This window comes from Conger conger, chromosome 8 (assembly GCF_963514075.1).
Source record: "Conger conger chromosome 8, fConCon1.1, whole genome shotgun sequence".
Taxonomy (NCBI): domain Eukaryota; kingdom Metazoa; phylum Chordata; class Actinopteri; order Anguilliformes; family Congridae; genus Conger; species Conger conger.
Window position 1 is genome coordinate 57,378,365 of NC_083767.1, and position 22,107 is coordinate 57,400,471.

The 22,107-nt window shown below is 46.8% G+C and overlaps 1 protein-coding gene across 4 annotated transcripts in view; it reads left to right on the forward strand.

Moving 5' to 3' along the window:
- sorcs2 (sortilin-related VPS10 domain containing receptor 2) overlaps window positions 1-22,107 on the forward strand; it is a 304,931-nt gene that overhangs the window by 3,139 nt on the left and 279,685 nt on the right. For 3 of the 4 annotated variants that reach the window (XM_061250794.1, XM_061250795.1, XM_061250797.1), the window contains exon 1: window positions 11,389-11,748. The exons of the other annotated variant lie outside the window; for it this stretch is intronic. In XM_061250794.1, the coding sequence (XP_061106778.1) occupies window positions 11,404-11,748 (345 nt within the window). In that variant the 5' untranslated portion in view covers window positions 11,389-11,403. Of the gene's footprint in view, window positions 1-11,388; window positions 11,749-22,107 lie in introns of those variants that run through there. 4 annotated transcript variants of the gene reach the window in all.

Sequence of the window (22,107 nt, forward strand, 5' to 3'; positions counted from 1 at the left end):
TGAAGGGAGGTTATACATCCAAAAGTGTCTATTGAAAGTTTTATAACTTGGAAGGATTGTCAGCAGGTACTTTCACAGTGGGTGAGTTCTCCTCATAAAAGCTAACAAACCATGAAAGCTTGGCTCTGCAGTTATTTTTTTCATCCACAAGCCTTAAAACCTTCAGGGAATTTTCTTCTCAATGACTTACTGCACAACTCTCCTTCTGCCTGGACGCCAACACAACTTCCATCAGCCGTGGGGAAGATTGATGAAATATTGTCTCGCATTCTGCTTGGTTTTAGCCCTTCAGAGGTGGAATTTAGTCCCTGAGACACATACACTGCTGAAATGTCTGTACAGGGTCTGTAAAGCACACCTGGCTGTCAAGATAGGCTGTTTTGTCATGTAAGCAGAGAGCCACTATCTTCGGTAGAAAATACGATACCTCCGTTTACGTATATCGCGTGACAGCTTTCATTATTCTGCAGCCGACATATTCAGCAAAGCAGGACGGAAATGACCAATCACTGATCAGAGGCCTGGTGTCCTGGGAAATCAACAAAAGTGATGGTAAAAACATCCCCAAACAATATTTATGATCGTTTGAGAAAAGGTCATGTGACAACCTGATATTTCTAATTGTATGGTCTGTAATTTATTTTTGCTAGTAGTAGAGTGGTACCACAGTATATCACTACCACAGTTATACCATAGTATAACAGTATTTCAGCTATTTTGACATGCCCTCACATGAAACAAAAATATACAGCTCTTTAAAAAATTAAGAGACCACCCCATATTTTCTGAAGAGGAATTGGGGATACTCCATGATCGTTGAACCCTTTCTAAGTGAAGGCATTGTAATTTTTCTTAATTATTTATGGGTATAAACTTCTTTAGCTTGCATTATTCAATGTAGATACAATATAACAGCACTGTTTAGTTCGGGTATTTTGACCTAATTTCCGGAAAAGTCAATGTTCTCAATGACAATATTTTTTAAATTGAAATCAAATGTGGTAAACGGTTCATGAAAGAATATCAAAAGTGAGATATTACACAGACACATACCCATAAACTGTGAAACCGAAAATGTGTTGTGGTCTCTTAGTTTTTTTCCTCTTAGCTCTGATCTGTCAAATACTGTGTGACAATGCACAACCCCTCAAGGAGGGGTTTTAGATATGTGCATGACACAATGGCTTTGAACCTTAACCAGAAAAGCACCATCCTTACAGAAAGACAAGAGGTGCACACAGTCTTGCCACCTGAGGTCACACTCAGTAGCTCTACCGGAGCTATATAATCAACCCATGCTCCCACAACAACTGCAAAGACAAAGTCAACTTCAAAATCAAAGGTTTTTTAGACTGGATTTCAACTGTTTTTACTTGGTGTTTTCTTCTCTTCATATCACAACATCTGTTAACCGAACAGTCGTTAGGAGTGACAAATGTGTAACAATACAGCTCAGTAAACATGATTTTATTTCATTTGCATTAAAAAAAAGTTTTTTTGCACAGCCCTTCAGAATGATCCAAAACTTTTCCGTTGCTGATAAATCACTAACCAAGCTGGTGTCCTGTTTGTGAGGAGAACGTATGTTGATGAGATGACAGCCGTGGACAGATTCTCATGGTTGGCTGAGAGGGAACACAAAATCAGAGAAACACTGGCAGTGGCAGCTGGGTTCCCTTCCTCAAGATTTCACTACTTACGCACCAATACCAGCCAACAAGAAAGCAGTTACAATAGACAATACAGTTAGAATAGATTCGCCCAGCATCTCACCTATTGGGAGTTACTCCTACATACATTATATTCTCTGGCTCTTCTTCTGAACCCATACACTGTACTCCAGGGTCCACTGAAAGCCTTCCCCTGAGCTCTGGCACGACTGATATTGAGTCCTGAAGGTCAGCGGAGCGATGTAGCCTTGTGTACAGTGATTAGCTGGGCAAACAAGCAAAGTAAACACCTGAATATCCAGTGTTGTGTATCTAATGGAGTAAATACCAGCCATTTGTGGACCGTGTGAATTCAGTTAAAAGTTAGTGCGACACAGAGCTTCTTTCTATGAGGGGGACTGCAGATAATTGGGCAGCCGATTGACTGCAGCTGCCTGTGAGAGGAACAGAAAGAGTGGGCGAGATTGTGAGCTTGTACAGGACACCAAGGCTCTATTTTTGTTTAAAAAATATTTTAATCTGACAATTTCTTCTTCAATTCTGGAATGGCCAATTATGTTTGGGAGGCCCATCCCAATGTTGCAGCGCCCTCTGGCAGATAGGAGGAGTGTAGTAAACTAACATTTATAGATAATCCCTGCTGGTTTTCACTCTGCTGTCCAGCTGAGCCGAGCTGCACAGTCACTATGCAAGAGGTATAAACTACTTATCCAGCTGGAATAGGTAGACTGAGAATGCCTGATTGGACATAATATTCAGATTTATATGATGAGGTGAAAGATTTTTTTTAGTTCTATATTAGCCCACTCACTCAACAGTTGTTTTTTTTTTAAACAACAATTTCTAAAAATACTGGTTTCATATACTGGCTTGAGAATTTGTGATATTGTTATTTTATTAGAGCTTGTCAATGAATTGACACCACAAAGTACGACAACAAATGTTTACTATTCAAACATAGCATTTATTACATATGCAACTTTACACATGCAACTTTTCTGTGTGTGTGTGTGTGTGTGTGTGTGTGTGACACACAGATAATGGAAACCAAATGCTATGAGTGGCATGTGACATTCTGGGTTGCATTTGTACTTGTGCTCAGTTGATTGTCCTATTCAAGTCCTGCCTGCCGGCATCCCTTTTTCATGGAATTGAAACTGAAATTACGGTTTGTAGCATCATGAAACTAAGCTAACTGATTTAAGCCTCTCCCTGGTCCCACTGCACTACCTGCACATATTTTATGATTCTGCCCTAGGGGGAAAAAAGCAAATAATAAATACCCTGAAAACGGTACAGAAAAAGGCTGCCATGTCCTCCCGACTCCCTGATTCTGCATGGCACTCTTTCATTATTACTGCATGCACGGCATCCGAAGCTCTAATTTCACATCTTCACACGCAAAAATGCCAGTCCACTCACATTCCTGGTTTGAGCAGCGTCATTTAAAACACAAGTTCCATCAGATACCAACCACCTGTTCCATTGTTGAATTACAATGGAACAAAATGAGGGCGACACTTACATTTCTTGAATGATGAAAACACTCAAGAATACTAACATCTTAATGACAAGTACGGTATTTACCAGAAAGCCGGGAGAGCCTGGGAATCCAACAAAACAATTATATACTGTACTTATAAGCTCACACAATTACAGTATGTAATTTCTATCATTATAAGAAGCAAAACAAAAGCTCTTGAAAGGACACCTATAATACATAACTGAAGGCAGAGCTCTTACAGTTGAGCAAATGCAGTGTTTGTGTGACTGCGTGCTTTGAAATGTGCAGACTAAACCAAAGTAGCCGGAGAGATCTTATAACAATAACAGGCACACACAAAAAATGGTATAAAGCTTGGTGTCTTATCGATGTATCTTTTCATGTTCAGGGAGAAAAGGTAGATTATAGTATTAGTCTTTGAGAATCAGGATAATCCTTATTTTGTTTGCTTGAAACTAGCGGGGTCAGTAGATAGTGTGGGCTTTAATCCTTGTGAGGGGATCAAAGATAAAACACGAGGCGTGTTCCTCAGCCTTGGCTTTCTGTGGATGCACTGCTACTCTGTGAGTAATGTCTCGTCATTAAAAGCGCTGCTGTCAGAATCTTTAGCAGCTCAGTCACTAAAGCTGCATATAATGTATATAGGCAGGGCTGTCCTACACAATAAAAGCCCCAGATCACTCTGCCAGTCCAATAATTACGGGCTGACACAAATATAAAATGGAAATACTTATATACTGTATATGGCATTTGACATTCTTTTTTTTTTTCCACAGTTAATCATATTTTTACTCAGTTAAGTTTTCCAACCAAGTGACTCAAGGAATAAATCTGCTGTACAACTGTGAGTCTTAAGCCATTACATAAACCACTAAGATTCTGGTTAATTAGACATGCTTTTAAAGTGTTAGCTGTACCGATCATTCTCAGCAAGTTATGCTGGGCTGCATTGCAATGAATATGATGTGTGGAGCAGCCATTTTCTTTCAAAAGAAAAATGACTGGCACACACAGCTGCAGGTCCATGATGATTTGTTGGTGCTATCTGTCTGAAGAGGGAGTTTCATTATCGGGTTCCTGGAAATGGATGCATTCAGTTACGTTCGCGACTTGGATTGTGGCCCTATTGTCACCACTTAAAGCCGTCAGTCCATTGTTGCTTTGGATTAATTCTGTTGATAAAGCTTTGGCTTTATTGAATGTGTATCTTTAACTGGTACATTAAGCTACAAGCTGTTTCCATATTGTGTGTGGTAAATGCTCGGTGTTTATTATCTGCTCTCTCCTGTAATTGTGTCTTTGTCCCATTCTGTGCTCCTGCAAAGCCACAGTTGTGAAAGGCATCGGGCTTTTATCTGCCGGAGTGCGACGTTGAGCCTCTTTGGGGTGACGGCTTGTATGGAGGTGCAATAAGCTGCTGTCATTGGTGCTGCCTGATAGAGCACTCCATGGGACAAGGGGGTGTGGGGATGGCAATGTGTCACAAGGCCACAGACCTTTCAATACTACCCCTTGAGACCAGTCTGATACCTATAGCCCAGTCATTATTGCTAGTTTGAGTCTAGTGTGATATTTATAACCCAAACTTTACTAGTTTGAGTCTAGTCTGAGGCCTATAGCCCAGTCATTGCTAGTTTGAGTCTAATCAATGTGATCAGCCAGGTATGACCGGGGCATGGTGACTCAGCTGATTTAGCCAGGGCTCCAATGGCTGCTGCAGCATAAGGTCTCTCTTGCTAATCCCAGTGCACCAGCTGCCATTAGTGACTGATATACATGTGTGCTAGCTCTCCTGTAGCACTCTGTCACCTCGTTTCATTTACAGGCACATCACAGAGGGACTGCTAAATGCCTTATCCTGAGTGACTTCCATATAGCGTTCTCCTTTTCGAAATAGTATACATTTTACTTCTTGATATAAACAGAAGCAATTAATGGTAAATTAAGCATCTTGCTCAAGGGTACAATGGCAGTGCTCTGTCTGGCTCTCGGAAAAGGTACAAAAAAGTGCCTAAAAAGGTGAAGGTAAAAGGTGCATATTATTACCCAAAGAAATGTATTGTACCCTTCAGGGTAAATTTGTTCCTCAAAGAACAAAAATTTACCTCCAGTATACCCTTCTTTCTGAGTGAACCTACAACTTTTTGGTAACAAGCCCAGTTCCCTAACTGTTAAACCGCACTACAATCTAGAGTCGGCACTAGCCTGCAGAGTGTATCAGAGTACGCCTGCTTCAGCTACAGATGGCATAGGGTTAATATGTGAGTGCAGTGCATTAAGCAATTGAGAGTGTGGGAAACACAGGGAACACAGCAATAAAAAACTGCTGCATTTAGCCCCATGCCCCCCTCCTTGCTTGAGACCAAATCGTAAAAACTGCAGAATCCTGCAACATTAACTGAATTTAATCACTGGGATTTATATCTTCTTTGTTATTTTTTTTTTACATTTTCACTCCTTTGTATCGACTAAAGTAAAGATTGTTGTGTTTCTGTGCTTATTATCCGGGCTAAGGCTGAGCATCTATGAATAGCTGTCATTGCTTTACCTCCCACAGGATACAGTTCGTCTGCTTCTGTCGACGACGATGATGATTCAGAAGGAAAATTCCGGAACATTACCCACGTGGCAAACTGACTGTGACCGGCTGCGCTCGTAACAGGTGTTAAATGACCTAGAAAGACACGGTGTTTATTTTATCTCGCGGAGAGATTTAATGAATTCTCGTGGAAAAAGAGCACAGTTTTTCGTTCATTATTCATGTGCCGGGACCTTTTCAAAGCCCGTGTCTCCACGCAAGAGGAACAACGAGGTCAGTCTTCTGCATACCGGGCAGACAGAACATTAGCATTCCGTCATTGTTATTTTAGTTGTGCTGTTTTTTTTGGGGGGGGGTTTTTTCGTAAAAATCTGCTCACTGTACTTTGGAGTCCTGAACGTAGTGACGGGGAGAGGGAGCTCTAGCCCCTCCCCCCCTGTGCCAGAGGACAACGCTACAACACTTCATCATGCACTTCTCACGGTGACAGCACTGTCACGGGCAGAGCAATGTCATGGCTGAGACCGTTTTTTACATCCATATTATGGATGTAGCAAGGTCAGGAGCTGTGTGGTATAGGTATAGCAGTGCCATAGGTGTAGCAATGTCAGGGGCAGAACAATTCTTTGGGCTGAACGGTGCATCTCCAGCTCCTCTTCTCCATCTCCTACACCTGGACACTTATTGCAATGTTGCAGTACGCCAACGCCATCCCCCCCTCCGAAGCCTGAACCTGTTTCAGATTTACCATTATGGAAATTTGATCGGTGATGCAATCCATATGATTAAACTTATCTGGCACGCTATCCCAGGAATGAACACAGCAAGGTGAGGTGGGTGTCTTTGAATGGAACAGCAGGGAGGGAAAGAGAGAGGGGGAAGAGTGGGGGGGGGGCGGAGAGAGAGATTTATTTTACTTTATTTTCTGTTGAACTCACAAAGCTGTTGGCACTCAGTGGTAATCCGTCCTTCGTCAGTCCCTCTGGTCCCGTGGTGCATCCATCTCCGTGTCTCTTTCCCTCAGACTGCCGCTCGCGTGTGCCGCTCTCTCTCATCCCAGTGGACCTGGAAGGGAATCGGCACATCTGCCAAGATGGATCCAAACCAACATCCCGCCCCTCGGCTCTGCTCTACTCGAGGAGAGGCTCCCTGCAGGCCCAGACAACCAGACTCATCCGTGAGACTGGCCTACTGAGATATTACCCCCCTCCCCCACTGCCTCCACCCCACCTGCCCCCCCACCCTCCCCCTCTCTCTCTCTCTCCCCCTCCCTCCCTTCCGAATTGTCGAACTGGGAAGAGGACTCTCTTTTGAAGGATGAACAAGCTAACCGGTTCTCGGGGGTTTACTTTTTAATTAGGAAATGGCAGACCGCACCTTATTTCAATTCCAGGCTGCGGGACATGAAAGATTTATTTCTGAGATGAGCGGGCTTGTCGGGTGAGAGCGGGAGTCGGAGCTAGTTGATAAATAGCGAACATGCTCCGGTTCGCCAGGTTTCCTGGCCCTCTGGAAAAGCAGCGGGCGACAGCCGCGATCACGATTAAGACGGAGTATTTTGGAGCGATGTGTGTACACGGCTCCTTCACAGTTAGCGTCTTAAGTAGGTGTGCGAGTTGGGCGCTACTGGAGCGCAGCGGGCTTTGCAAGACGGGTTTGGGTGGACAGCTTTCTCTGAAAAGAGTTGTACAAACCCTGCCCGTCCCTTCACCAACCCAGCGCTTAATTTCAAACAGCCCAGTTCGCTACAGCACGCTCTCACACGCGACTCACAGCTCAATCTTTCGCGCTCAAGGTGAAACCCGCCAGGCCGCCTCTCGCACGCGCCCCTGAACCTCACCTTCCGATTAGCCGTGGCTCGAGAGCCTCTTTCCGAGAGGAGGTGAGTTATCACGCCGGCGATTTTTTAATCTCGTGAGACAGACCGTGACAGCAGACTGTTTTGGGGGGCTGAGCCGCGGTGTTACAGAGGGAGCGAATTACCCCGATGTGTATTTCATAATTGACAGTCACGGTCATGAAGGAGACAGCTACCGCCCGACAGAGGGAAAAGCGGAGCGGTGTGTGATGATTGGTCGTCTGTGTAAAGCAGTTATTAGGCTCGCGGGCTGAGTTTCCGGCTGCCTCATTACCGCAGCTGCGCACCTGAACTGTCCCAACAGAAACCCTGTAAATGGGCGATAAGGTGCCTGTTACTGAAATTAATGCATAACAATGGGAATGAATCAGTCAGGGGCAGTGATGGCATCGTGAAGGGCCAGAACCTGAAAATATGCTCCAAGCACAGGCAGCTGGTGAGCTCCTGACACCTTCACCTTCGAACACACTCACTATAATACGAAATGCTTGGCGTTATATAGGTAAATGTTTCTTTTCAGGTGGGAGGGTGAGGATGTGTTGACCGTATTATGCTAAAATATATTATATTATCTAAATCTGTGATTTAAATCTGACATAATTATCGCAATCCGTCATAGTCTTTGAATTTGTACTTGAAGGGGGCAGGCCCCTTGATATCCACACCAAGTCACTGTTTTTCACGTGTTTTAGCTCTCTTTGACTGTACATGGACTATGCCCTGCTGATGAACCCACAACAGAGCAAGAGTGAGGTGTAAATGGCTAACACTAGGACCTGTGATGCGAAGGTTGAAGGTGTGACTCACTCATTTACACTTGAGCTGTGTGCAGAAACTGGCAACTGTGTTAGTAAATATACACTCAGCGAGCACTTTATTAGGCGTTTGTTAGACTGAGTTTTGTAGACCTATTGGCCTTCTGCTGATGTAGCCTATCCACTTATGATGCGTTGTGTGTTCAGAGAATGCTCTTCTGCATACCACTGTTGTAATGTGTGCTTATTTGCATTCCTCTCACCTCCCTGTGAGCTTTGACCAGTCCGGCCCTTCTCCTCCGACCTCTCTTAACAATGCATTTCTGCCCGCAGCACTGCTGCTGACTCAATGCTTTTTGTTTTCCGCACCATTCTCTGCAAACTCTAGAGACTGTTGTGCATGAAAATCCCAGAAGATCAGCAGTTTCTGAGATACTCAAACCACCCTGTCTGGCACCAACAATCATTCCACAGCCAAAGTCACTTAGATAACATTTCTTCCCTATTCTGATATTTGGTCTCAAAAACAGCTGAACCTCTTGACCACATCAGCATGCTTTTATGCATTTCGTTGCTGCCACATGATTGCCCAATTAAACATTTGCATTAACAAGCTGGTGTACAGGTGTACCTAATAAACAGATCACTGAATGTATGCTTGAATAAAAAAACGGCTATAATGGAATAAAGGATTTTGAACTTCACATGGGAGTGGCTTAGACCACCTTTTTTGATCTGTAATCTGCTGCAAGGTAATGCAAGTAGGGGAACTAAAAAAAACAAACAAAAATGTATATACCTAAAATAGTGGAGAGAATGTACGTTATGTAAGTCACCTCTATGTTTGTATTGTGCCTGCCAAATAAATAAATAAAAAAATAGATTTTTTTTTAACACAAGCCTACCGCTTGTTACATCCTACTCCCAAAACAATTAATCACGGAACAACAAAGTACAATCATCAACGCTGACCTTGCTGTAACACGACACTGTAAGCAAACTCTACTGTTATTATTCCTGGCAGGCCTGTACCAGCCCCTCCTCCCACCCCTACCCTAAATACCCCCTCCCCTCCCAAATCCTCTTCTCGCCCCCCTAACCCCTTCCCACCTCCTCGCCTCTTGTCAACCATCGACCCAAACCCTCCCAGATAACGTGATATTCCAAGTGTCCTTCCGAGTCCCACTCACACATCAGACGCACGCAACCGTGCGATTAGCATTAAGAATGCGTGTCGCTGACAGGTTTCTAACACTGACGCATGAACCAAGCGACGCGAAAAGGCGGGGGACAGCTATCGATCGGGATTATCTGTCCGGTCCAACGCGCCCCGCTGCTCTTTAAGACTCAATTACGGGTCTGCTCAGCCGGACAGCCCTTTTTTAAAAGGGAATATTTATTCGAAGAAAGGCTTTTGTCCTCGGAGGCAGTGGTCGGCGTGCGCGCGGTGGGGGGGAAGGGGCTCTGGGGGTCCCTGTTGATGGACAGGGTGAAAGGAGAGAGGGACACCTGAGCTCCCCTCACATATCGCACTGGAAGCAACAAAGAACACAGACCCTGGAGCGCCGAGCCTTCATTAACGCAGCCACTGCGAGAGGCAAATCCGTTTAGCTTCAGACGAGCCCCTTTGTGTCAGTGCCGGCCAGCCTACCCACAAACCAGCGCGCAACGCAACATCTGTATTCAGCTCAGCAGCCGTGGAGCTCAGCTCATACCTCAACGCGTGCAAAAGTATCAAATATTTACAAACCCCCACCCCACCCCCCACCCCTTCTCCCATTTACTACGTGCAGCACACATCTGACAACAGAGGTCAGCAGACAACAGGCACAATATGCACCAACTCAACCCACTTTATTTACATATTAATGAGAAATGTGCTATCGTTTTGTCTTCGTCTGAAACAGTGTTTGGGAAAGCAGACAGAGGAGGTATTGAGAGCAGACCAGGCTCAGCAGAATTTCCACCCCCAACCCCTGTCCCACCACACCCATACCCATAGTCCCCCCCCATGCCCACAGTCCCAGAAACCCCCATACCCCCGTCATACGGTCCCTGGACTACTCCACTCATCTATAGGAATAATAAACCAGGCAAGAACAACCAAACAGGGCAAATCCAACAGCATATTGGCAGTGCCCATGTGTGTGTGTGTGTGTCTGCATGCATGTGTGTGTTTGTGAGTGGGGGGGTGCATTAACAACACCTAATGATCACAAACTGGAACCCTGTAGCAAAGACCCACACAACCACACGCGCGCACACACACACACACACACACACACACACACACACACACACACAGCTGTGTGTGAGGGACCAATCAATCTCCAGCTCGTTTTGCATTTTGACCTTTTGGGATTTGATCTGACTCAAGCCAAACTGAAGCCCATGCCTGCCGCTCCAATGGTTAATCCCATTGCTGCGCAATTCCTTTGCTGTAATTGGATCTGCGGAGGAGCACTTATGATAACAAGTTGCGGGATTAAATCGAAACTTTAACCCCTGGCCGCTCCCCAGACCACTAAATAAATCCTCCCACCACATGAATGGAATGGGATTCGTTTGCACCATTTGCAAACCGATTGTAGTCTGTGCAGCATGTCGTGCTTCGCCAAACTGGTTTTAAAATACTGGTAAATTCATGACGCTATCGCTATTTCATTATTCCAAATAGAATACATGCAATGTCAATAACTCACTTTAGTAAAATATATACATATACATTTTAGATACACAAAGTACCATAGCATTCTACTGGCTTTACTGGCCTTCGTTTACGATAATGTTCACTGAGATATTGGCGGTTATCTAACCTCTGAGCCGGGGTTGCTGTTGAACACAGGACTCCTCGGAAATAAAGAAACATACTGACACTACCTCAGTACACCGCTAGATGGCAGCAGCAGTATTTTCACGGCATCCTCTTTGTCAGAGATGGTCATGACCACGTTGTTTCCAATGTATACCCTCGCTCTGGTTCCAAACCCTCCCTCCTTCTCCGCTTACAGTAGATCTATCTATCTATCTTCCTCTCACAATCGCAGTCGCTGGCAGCATCAGATAAACGCGCTAGCATGGCGCAAAGCGGCACACCTCGGTTTCCGAAAGGAACCATTTCCACGCACCTGTACCTGGTGTTGATTTTGGTTCCAGTTTGGATGTCATTGCTGGGACCGGCGCAATGTGACAGCGGCATTTCAGAACGGAGCTTCAGGGATCTTGTGCTTGACAGTAGCGGCGGCAGAGTGCTGAGACGGAGCTTTACTAATAATGATGGAGATCCGGGTGGTATGGGAGTTGCGCGCTTCAGGAGAGCGCTGTCCCAGGACAAAGTCTCTCTGCTCAGCAGCTCGTTCGTGCTCAAAGGGGATGCCACTCATAACCAGGCAATGGTCCACTGGACCGGAGAAAACAGCAGCGTAAGTACCAGTCCCTTTAATTTCAGTAAATGTATCGCATTTCCCTGCTGTGTATAATCCGCTGGACACCATGACAGTTTGTGTGAACGGACTTTAGTAGTTGTTACATTGTACCCTTTGCATAATAGTTCTTAATCACCAAAAATGCAACAGCCAACTTATACGGCCAGGGTGCCTGCTTCCGAAACGCCGCGCTACCCAGAACTACGCGTACATCTTTGCACATGACTCACTGCCTTTCAAAACAAACGCAGTTGTTGAAATTCTTCCAGTAGGCTACGTGTTTTAGTAGGCAATCATACATTGTTGTCTTCTGTCCTTGTGAAAATATGTGATAGTTTAGACAGCCTGCTTGATAGTTTGGACATTTGTCCCGTACCCTCTAATATTGTAAGACCATGCACAATAATTGCACGAAATGCACCTGTCTTTTGTTGACCTGTTTGCACGTGACCAACGGCATTACTACAGAGAAAGTGGCTCGGATAAACTGGTTCCCCTGCCCTTTGCGCGGAGATTCTTGGTGTGGTTAGCATTATAGTAGTTTTACGGTCAGAATTATGTATTATTTATTTTAAATCACCACGGATTGTTGACAGCATGCAATACCTGTGGAATGCACTAAACCACGCATGATCAAATAAAATAGGCTAGAGTTTTTGCATTAACATTATTTGCGTTCACTGTCTCATGAGACGTGACATAATGACAGCATAGTCTGCTCGCACAAATTTAAAAGAAGATTAAAAAAAAATGATGTATTGAAATACTAGGCCTACGTTACAACGTGTAAAATGCGCAAACAATTTCCGCATTAAAGTTCGTTCGACTTCGAGCTGCGCGATATAAAACAAGTGATCTTTGTGGGTTATTGACAGCTGATGGAGCGAGGTTAGTGTCTGGCGGCGACATCACTTATTCACGCTATAATTGCACTGTAGACAGAGAACGGAGCAACTCCTGACAAAAAACAAAACAAAAAACAGCCAGTATCACCCCGCCCAAATAGTTTGAGGAAAAGATTGCAGTTTTTCTCCACTTCAACAATTTCCCCTCAGTCTCAACATTTTCACAATACATTTTTGTATTACCATGGCTAATTAGGCATTACATATTGGGTTTGGGTATGGGGCAATCTTCGGCAATTGCCTGCTTTAATGTGTCAGCTGTTGTGCACAAATATGTATTAATATATTTTGACAAAGCTATTTTTAAGTTACTATTTGCTATGTCCACATCATAATTGCCTGAAAGTGGGAGAACATTTTCATCATGACTACCATAAATGTTAACTTTGGATCAAGTGCCTTTCTTTTCCATTGAATACTCATACAGGATTAAAATGTCAGTTTGATTCAGCCCTTCTGGATCAGACAAAAAATAAGCCAGTGGGCCTTGGTTGGGGGAATGCAGGGTGGACAGTGGGCTGTCAGGTACAGACACAGTACTGTGCTTACGTAATTTGCATACATGTAGCACATATGTGTGTATATGGACATTTTGTATGGTCTGTTTGTTCATAGTTTATTTGGCAGCCATATACAAAAACCATTAATCTCAATTAATGAGAGGAGATGCTTTGCACCAGATTTCTAGCATCTAGCTAATTTCCATCTGCAGTCCCAGGGCAGGAGTGTGTGTTTAAGAGAGCCAGTGCGTTTATGTGCAGTGCTGTGTGTGTGCGTGTGCTGGATGGGGGTAGATTAGTGGAGAGTGGTTTCAGACAGTTGCTCTGCTGGCTCTGGTCCTGTGCTGTATGTGTACTTATGTAAGCCATTTAGGCTTTGTTAAAGATATTTTAGTCTTCCATGACTATACCCATCCCTCCACTACCTTGTCTCCCATGCATAATAGCCTGGCTATTCAGTGTGTATACAGTATATACTCTGTGTATGTGGATTTGTGTGCTCTGTGTGCATACATTACGAATATGTGTTTGGACGTGGCTCTGTTTGTGTGTGTGTGTGTGCGTGTGGTGTGGGGTCCATTGATTTCCGGCATGCTTGGTCTGTCGGTGTCTTGTGTGGGGTCTGCTGCAGATCTCCGGTGACCATCGGCGGTTCCGCTGTGCTTGGTCTGTCGGTGTCCTGTGTGGGGTCTGCTGCAGATCTCCGGTGACCATCGGCGGTTCCGCTGTGCTTGGTCTGTCGGTGTCTTGTGTGGGGTCTGCTGCAGATCTCCGGTGACCATCGGCGGTTCCGCTGTGCTTGGTCTGTCGGTGTCCTGTGTGGGGTCTGCTGCAGATCTCCGGTGACCATCGGCGGTTCCGCTGTGCTTGGTCTGTCGGTGTCTTGTGTGGGGTCTGCTGCAGATCTCCGGTGACCATAGGCGGTTCCGCTGTGCTTGGTCTGTCGGTGTCCTGTGTGGGGTCTGCTGCAGATCTCCGGTGACCATAGGCGGTTCCGCTGTGCTTGGTCTGTCGGTGTCCTGTGTGGGGTCTGCTGCAGATCTCCGGTGACCATTGGCGGTTCCGCTGTGCTTGGTCTGTCGGTGTCTTGTGTGGGGTCTGCTGCAGATCTCCGGTGACCATAGGCGGTTCCGCTGTGCTTGGTCTGTCGGTGTCCTGTGTGGGGTCTGCTGCAGATCTCCGGTGACCATCGGCGGTTCCGCTGTGCTTGGTCTGTCGGTGTCTTGTGTGGGGTCTGCTGCAGATCTCCGGTGACCATCGGCGGTTCCGCTGTGCTTGGTCTGTCGGTGTCCTGTGTGGGGTCTGCTGCAGATCTCCGGTGACCATCGGCGGTTCCGCTGTGCTTGGTCTGTCGGTGTCTTGTGTGGGGTCTGCTGCAGATCTCTGGTGCCCATAGGCGGTTCCGCTGTGCTTGGTCTGTCGGTGTCTTGTGTGGGGTCTGCTGCAGATCTCCGGTGACCATCGGCGTTGGCGTTGGCTGGAGGGGGCTGCAGCGCTGCTCTCCGGGGGGAGGCTCTCCACTTGTTGCTGGAGTGCTCTTCTCTGGCGGCGGTAAACAGGGGCTTTGTGTGACGGAGCGGCAGGGAGAAGGGGCCCTGCGCTCAGCGCGCGGTGGGCGGGCCCAGTTCCGCCGTGCTCCGGACGGGAAGATCACACTGATCCCAACTTGACTCTGAGAGAGAGAGAGAGAGAGAGAGAGAGAGAGAGAGAGTGTGTCTGTGTGTGTGTGTGTGTGTGTGTGTGTGTGAGAGAGAGTGTGTCTGTGTGAGTGTGTGTGAGAGAGTGTGTCTGTGTGAGTGTGTGTGAGTGAGAGAGAGAGTGTGTATGCGAGTGTGTCTGTGTGAGTGTGTGTGAGAGAGAGTGTGTATGTGAGTGTGTCTGTGTGAGTGTGTGTGAGAGAGAGAGAGTGTGTCTGTGCGTGTGTGAGAGAGAGAGAGAGAGAGAGAGATTGTGTGTCTGTGCATGTTTGTGTGAGAGAGAGAGTGTCTGTATGTGAGAGAGAGTGTGTGTATGTCACTGTGTCTGTATGTGTGTGTGAGAGAGAGAGTATGTGTGCGTGCCTCTGTGTGTGTGTGTGTGTGTGTGTGATGGAGAGAGAGTGTGTGTATGTGTGTGTGTGATATAGAGAGAGTGCCTGTGTGTGTGTGTGTGAGAGAGAGAGTGTCTGTGTGTGTGTGTGTGTGAGAGAGAGAGAGATATAGAGAGAGAGTGTCTGTGTGTGTGTGTGTGAGAGAGAGAGAGGGAGAGAGTGTCTGTGTGTGTGAGAGAGAGTGTGTCTGAGAGAGCAAGTCAGTTAATTTGTGTGCAGTGCCATATGTGTGTTGGATGGGGGGTAGATAACTGTTAGCGGAGAGTGGTTTCAGAGAGTTGCTCACTCTTGTGCTGTGTGTGCACTTATGTAAGCCATTTAGACTTTGTAAAATTTTACTCTTCCATGAATATAACTCTCTATATACTACCTTGTCTGCCATTCATAACAGCCCGAGAGGCAATTTACCGGCATTTACCCGTATTTCCTGCATTCACCTGCAAATGAGATATTTGGGTTGTCGTCTAAGCACACGTACACGCACACACACACACTCGTACACAAACACACACACATTTTTCAAACATACTTTGTTATGTGCGTTATCCTTTGTGGATGCCCACATTAGTAGACATTAGTCTATTGATCGCTGGGTAACCTGACGACGGTGCCCTTGGGTGCAGTTGTTCAGTCGTAATTAAAAGAGGGCGCAAATTGCTGCCTGCTTGCGTGCAACTGTACTGCCTTCACTTTGTGCGCTGAAATGCACAAAGAGTGATGTCCTACTGGCACTCTTGGGCCCTGTCCAGTGCGTGGGACCAGAGCTGAAGCCCCGGCGGGAGGGAAGCTGTCTCAGCCCTCTCCTTCCTTTGGCACGCAGGAGGCCATTTTGGTAACTATCAAGAAATACCCCAAAATATCCCAGCGCCTCTACTTTCTTATTCTCATCTTAGGAGGGGCTACCGTACCTCCCTCCCTGGTAGAGAATACATTATACCTTCAGCTCGCTGTAATTAGAGGCATTGGTGTTCACTCTTCCCGGCTAAGTGGCACTAACTATGTACATAATACATAAGCTGGCGGCCGGTAGAGTGTTTTTTTATACCACTCCTTTGAATCGGTCTGTAGCTCTGGAGAAGGACCTGTGCTGTGCTTCTTGGGGTGTTGTTATCTCGGAGGTAACGTTTTCCCCGTGTCAATCAAGCAGCCGGAAAAGGCAGCTAAAATTAATTAGCAGAGCGTGTGCGTAATTGCTTTTTTTATTTTTTATACAGTCACGGTACGCAGATAAAAACGAACGACGTAGGCTATCTCATCCTTTTGATCGCGCGGTCGCTTTTTGAAAGACAGGAGGCGGGTGGGGGGGGGAGGGGGGGGAGAGCAGACACGGAAACCTGTAGATTTAACGAGGCCCATTCAGCGGGTCATGTGTTGCGGAGACGTTTTGTTTCGGCGCGCGGAGCATGAGATGTTCGGGAGGCCGAATGTGTGCCAGGAACAGAGGCTCCCTTACATGTTGTAGGAGTCCTCATTAGTTCCACATCCCTGTTGCTGTCAGTTTTCCGGAAGACACTGCGAGAATCGGCAACAGCTCCTTAACTTTCCGCCGCATTCCAAACGCAGGGCTTCCAGGGTAGAGAAGGCTCTCTTTGTGCGAAGCTCCCCCTGCCTTTGCTCAAGTCTTCTGATTTGGGTTGTCGACTAGCTCCAGGGCCCTGCAAAATTATTTTCTCTCGACTTATCGCTGCTTCGCCACTAGCTTTTGTTGGGATTAAGGCAAAAACACGAAAACATAGATACTGCCTGTGACTGATTATGTAACACTAAGATTTGGGGGATTTTTGCATATGAAAACATATTTTTTTGTGGGCAAACAAAGAGAGAGATATAGAGGGATGTTGAAGTAGAGAGAGAGAGAAAGCAAGCACATGAGGGGGAAACAGTGGAGTGCGTGAGAGAGATCGACAGGATAGAAAGAGACAAAGGTCAGTCTTAAAGAAATTCATGATTCTGTACTGCAGCAATTTTTACTGCAGAATTATTGTGTCTTTTGCAGTGGCGTACTTGCTGGGAATAGAGCGCCACACTCCTGTACTGGAGTTCAGCAGCGTGTAGAGATTTGTGGGTAACTCATGCACTTATCCTGCTGTGGATAACCCTTCCACAAATCAGCCCGTAGCTGATGAATATAGCATTGGTATCTGTCTAAATCTTTCATTTTAGATGCCATTTGATTATTGATAATCAACCACAGTCTTGCCTTACCTGGGACGCAGCTAATCCCAGGGAATTACTTTGGGCCTACTCCTCTCTTGCCATACGGCCTAATTTGCGGTAGTGATCATTCATACTGTGCCTGCACATCCAGCGGACATGTTAGCCTCATGGTGGTACACGATGACTGCAACAAGATCCACAATTTTGCTGGACACCAGTGTTAAAAACAAAGTGTTAGCTGCTGTTTTTTCTCCTTGTGTGCACATACAGGCACATACACAGGCACACACATGAATACACACACACGCACACACCAAGGAACACGCACACACACACACACGCACACGCACACACACACACACACACTTTCTCATGTATCTGCTGAGAGCCAGCTGTAGGATATAGGATACTCCGATCATTTCAGTCAGTCATGTATGGGATTATCCCCCGTGTGAGTCACTAATATGAACATTGTACTTTCTGAATTTAGATGGGGAATTTCAGTGTCTGGAGAGTGATAGTATATTATATAATAATTTGTATTGATACCCGAAGGTGCTGGCCTTATCTTTCCCTGGGACAATGTTAAGGATATTTGTTAACTCGACGGATGCAAATGGGAAGTTAATTTCACCCACGGTCTGACAAATGGGGAAATGTACTGATGAAGTGAGCTCTTTTTATCTTTAATCTGTATCTTTCGCTCATTGTTCAAAGTATGGTTCATATCACAGCTCCACAACAGTAGTGGCCAGAAAGGAAATAAGGAATTTATCCAAGATACTTTTTCAACCATTTTGTGCAATTAACAGGCTTTTCTGTTTTTAGTCAGGGTCACTCATTGTATTGGAGAAAGACAGTAGCTTGCGAACATTTACATTCGGTTGCATTTAATAAGAAACGAATTGATTTGGAATGAATCGTGTCTGTGGCAGAATCTAAGTGCTCTGACATTGATTTGAGTGTAAAACCACTTTCCTTTTCTTTCTCACCCCTAAACGGTTTGTGAGTGTTTTTGGATGGCTCATTCTGTTAAGACACTGTCCTCCTTTTGGACGGGCCCAACGGACCGGCATTGAGTCGGGACTGTGCCTGTGTGAGCTTTGGCCTGAAGCCCTCATGGGGTGACTCATATTGGCCCTAGTGTTGCCCAGGACGTGAGTGGCTTCAGTCATCAGTCACTCCCAGTGGTTAACTGCTCACCCGCTCTGCCTGCAAAGGCTACACATGGAGTATGTCTTAACCTTCGGCCCCTATTCGTGAGAAAGATAGGGGTCCAATAAAGAAATATTTTTTTAAACCAAGTACATAAATGTTAAAGCAGTCACCTGAAATGTATGCAGGTAAATTGGGATTAGCCACTAAAGGGGCGATTTGAGTCAACATGCTGGCTAGTTGTAAGGAGCTATAATTTATATTGAATTATGCTGCAGTATACAGTTGTTATGCTTTAAAGCCAGACAGCGCTTGCCTTGCCAGCACAGCAATATCTGAGCATGGGTTTAGAATGAATTCAGAATGTCAGTTTGGAGCTCACAGTAACTTTCCCCACACCACAGGCAAGGAAAGCCAGTCTACTGCCAAATCGATGAGGATTATTTGTTTATTTTACGTCTTTTAGTATGACTGCTTGTGTCTGTCTCTAAGCCCTTAGTCTCTGAAAGGTAAAACCAGACAACTAGACAGGCGGTTGTTTGTGGGCGCTGTGTGTACGTGTGTTTCTGTATATTTCCGTCTGCCTTTTACGAGGATGTGAATGTGTTTGTTTTGTGCGTGCATGTGTGGTGTCCGTCTGTGTATGTACATGTGTGTGGTGTGGTGGTGGTGGTGGTGGTGGTGGGGGTGTGTGGGGGGTGTGGGGGTGGGTCGTGGGAACATCTGGCAGCTGTTTGGTGCAGGAGCGTTGCACAGCTGTGAAATTCTTTCTGATAGAGACCATGAGAACGCAGCCTTTCCAGAAATCAACCTGGAGCCCTGGCCCGTTCCAGCTGGTGAGTCTGCTGAGGCAGAGATTTGTTAACCGAGACACTGGAGGGGGGTTGAGAAAGGGAGGGGGAGAGGAGAGGGGGGAGAGGAGAGGAGAGGGGGGGAGAGGTGGGGAGAGGAGAGGAGAGGAGAAGAGAGGAGAGGAGAGGGGGGAGAGGAGAGGAGAGGGGGGGAGGTGGGGAGAGGAGAGGAGAGGAGAAGAGAGGAGAGGAGAGGAGAGGGGGGAGAGGAGAGGAGAGGAGAGGAGGGGGGGAGGTGGGGAGAGGAGAGGAGAGGAGAAGAGAGGAGAGGAGAGGAGGGGGGGTGAGGAGAGGGGGGAGAGGAGAAGAGAGGAGAGGAGAGGAGGGGGGGTGAGGAGAGGGGGGAGAGGAGAAGAGAGGAGAGGAGAGGAGGGGGGGATGTATCGGCCCAGTTTTGGCCTGAAAGAGGGGGAAAAAAATCACCGGAGAAGGGCCGAGCTGGAACAGGGCCTGTCCATCTGTGATGAATCATCCCGGACACGGGGGGCTGTGGGACCTCCTCCAGGGAAAGGGGTCCCAGGCACCAGGCCACCGTTCTCCCCGAGCCGTGTGACGGGCGCTGGCAGGTACACAAGTTCAACACGGCGGCTGCCAGGCCCCATGAGTGGCGGCACACGGTTAGCACTGCTCTCCGCCGCCGTTCTCCATATCCCGCCGCTTCTGCCCCGGCCAATCACAGGAGCCCGTCTCCTGCCGGCTGGGCTGCCTCAAAGCCTCCTGGCATGAAGGGTTCGGGGTCTTGTTTTTGCCGCCGTTCCTCGATAAAGCCCCCCTCCCAAAAAAAATCACCAACATCCATCCTCAACCCCCCCCCAATCCCCCCCCCCCCCAGTGAGTTCAGTTCAGTGGCCCGAGAATAACACAAAGAAAGACTGTAAGCTTTTCTTTAATCCCAGTAGCACTCGAAATCGCACTTGCTGCTCAGTCTAATCATCTTTACTTCTGGTGGCTCAGAAAAAGCGTCCGTGAAGCCTTCCCCTGGTGCTTCGCAGATTGGCGCTTCCAAACCAGATGTTTCCGGTTTCTTCCATCTCGCCCCCAGCGGTCCATCTGTGTGTTGGCATTGTCGTTTTCCTTTCATGTTTTTTTTTCTTCTTTGCTTTTGTCCTCGATGCAAAAGCCACCGGAGCGAACTTTCGCTGGGTTTCCACGATGTGGCATGTTCTCCATCCCCAGCCAATCAGGACATGTATAAATAAAGTGTTCTCTTGCCTGCGATGCAGAAAGAACAAGCCAAGCAAAAATAATAAATAAAACGCAACATCGTCCAGTTTGGTCTTGTTTGCACAAAGTGATATCGTTCCCTGGACCCCCAGGCTTGCTTTATCATTATAATTCTCTTAACAACACGCATTCAAACATCCATTCAGAATATAATTGAAGCCAGTCCTTGTTATCTGTGCAGCATTGTTGTAGTATTTACATTGTTTGAAATGGCCCTAAGGGCCGATGTCCTTCTTCTCAAACGAAGACTCCTGCCTCTTCACATGCGATCCTTGTTAAATATGTTGTAATCACTGACTGTGGACCGAAGGGGGTATTTCAATTCCTTGTATTTTCGTGGGTCAGGTCATGGTTTGTGGTAACCATTGTGGCTGGGTTGGGTGCTGCTACAGGCAAGTCGTCCTTGATTCAGGTAGTGACGTTGTTTTGTTTTCGACAAGGTGTCTGTTTCCTGCTGATGTAGGCACTCATTCCCAACAGCTCACCTCTGCCCGTCAGTCCCTGACCTTTGACCTGGATATAAATCCTGTCATGCGCTTCCTGTCATGGAGATGTGTCACCTCCCCACAGCTGTGTGAAGCACAGGTGCCGCCCAACACAGGCTATTCTCATCCTGGGGCACAGCTTTTATGTCCTTCTGTCTGTCAGCTATTTGCTGAAGAATGTACTGCTCTATCCGATGTTAGACAGTGCTTAATTCAATCCGGTCGAACCATGCAACTTTTTTTTCATTTCTCACGTGTGACTAAAGATTTTGCGATAACCCGCTAAGAAGGCTGGGCTAACGGCTGGTGGGCGGTCCCAGCTGGATGCTGGAACTGGTAACAACTAATTAGTCAGGAAGTAGTATTTCTTTCCGTCACGGCAGTCGTAAATCACGTGCCCTTTCCCTCTCAGGAAGGTAGCGGCACGGCGAGTGTGGTCCTGAGGGGAGATTTGTCGCGCTGTTTGTTTGCGCGCGGCGGAGGTGAAATCCCTGGCTTGCGAAACGGAGCGGGGGGGGGGTTTCTCTCCGCACGGCTCCTCTGAGGTGGTCCGGCCTGCGATCCCCGCCACCAGGCAGCATTCCCCGGGATGCACGGATCGTCGGAATGAAATAGGCGATTATGGGGGAGGTGGGTGGGTGGGGGGTGGGGGGGGGGGTGAGGGGAACCTAGCAACCACCAAAACAATCATCTGGAACTACCGGCACAAAGAGTCTCAGGCTTTCGCTCCGCTGTTTTTACGGGCTTCTGTATTTCCCCCACTTCCGCCCCACTTAATCCGCGCCATCGCTGCCCGGGTCACTCCCGCTGCTGTTCGCAATTTGGAATCAACAAGTTTTCTCTCGTTCGCTCGTCCTTCATTTCAGATCTGCGTGCCGTCTTGTACACGCAATCCATCGCTCTCACTGACCAAAAGAGAAAATAAATCACACATATACATATATACATGCCGGTTTGTGCGAACACAAACTGCATTCGGAACTCGCTCAC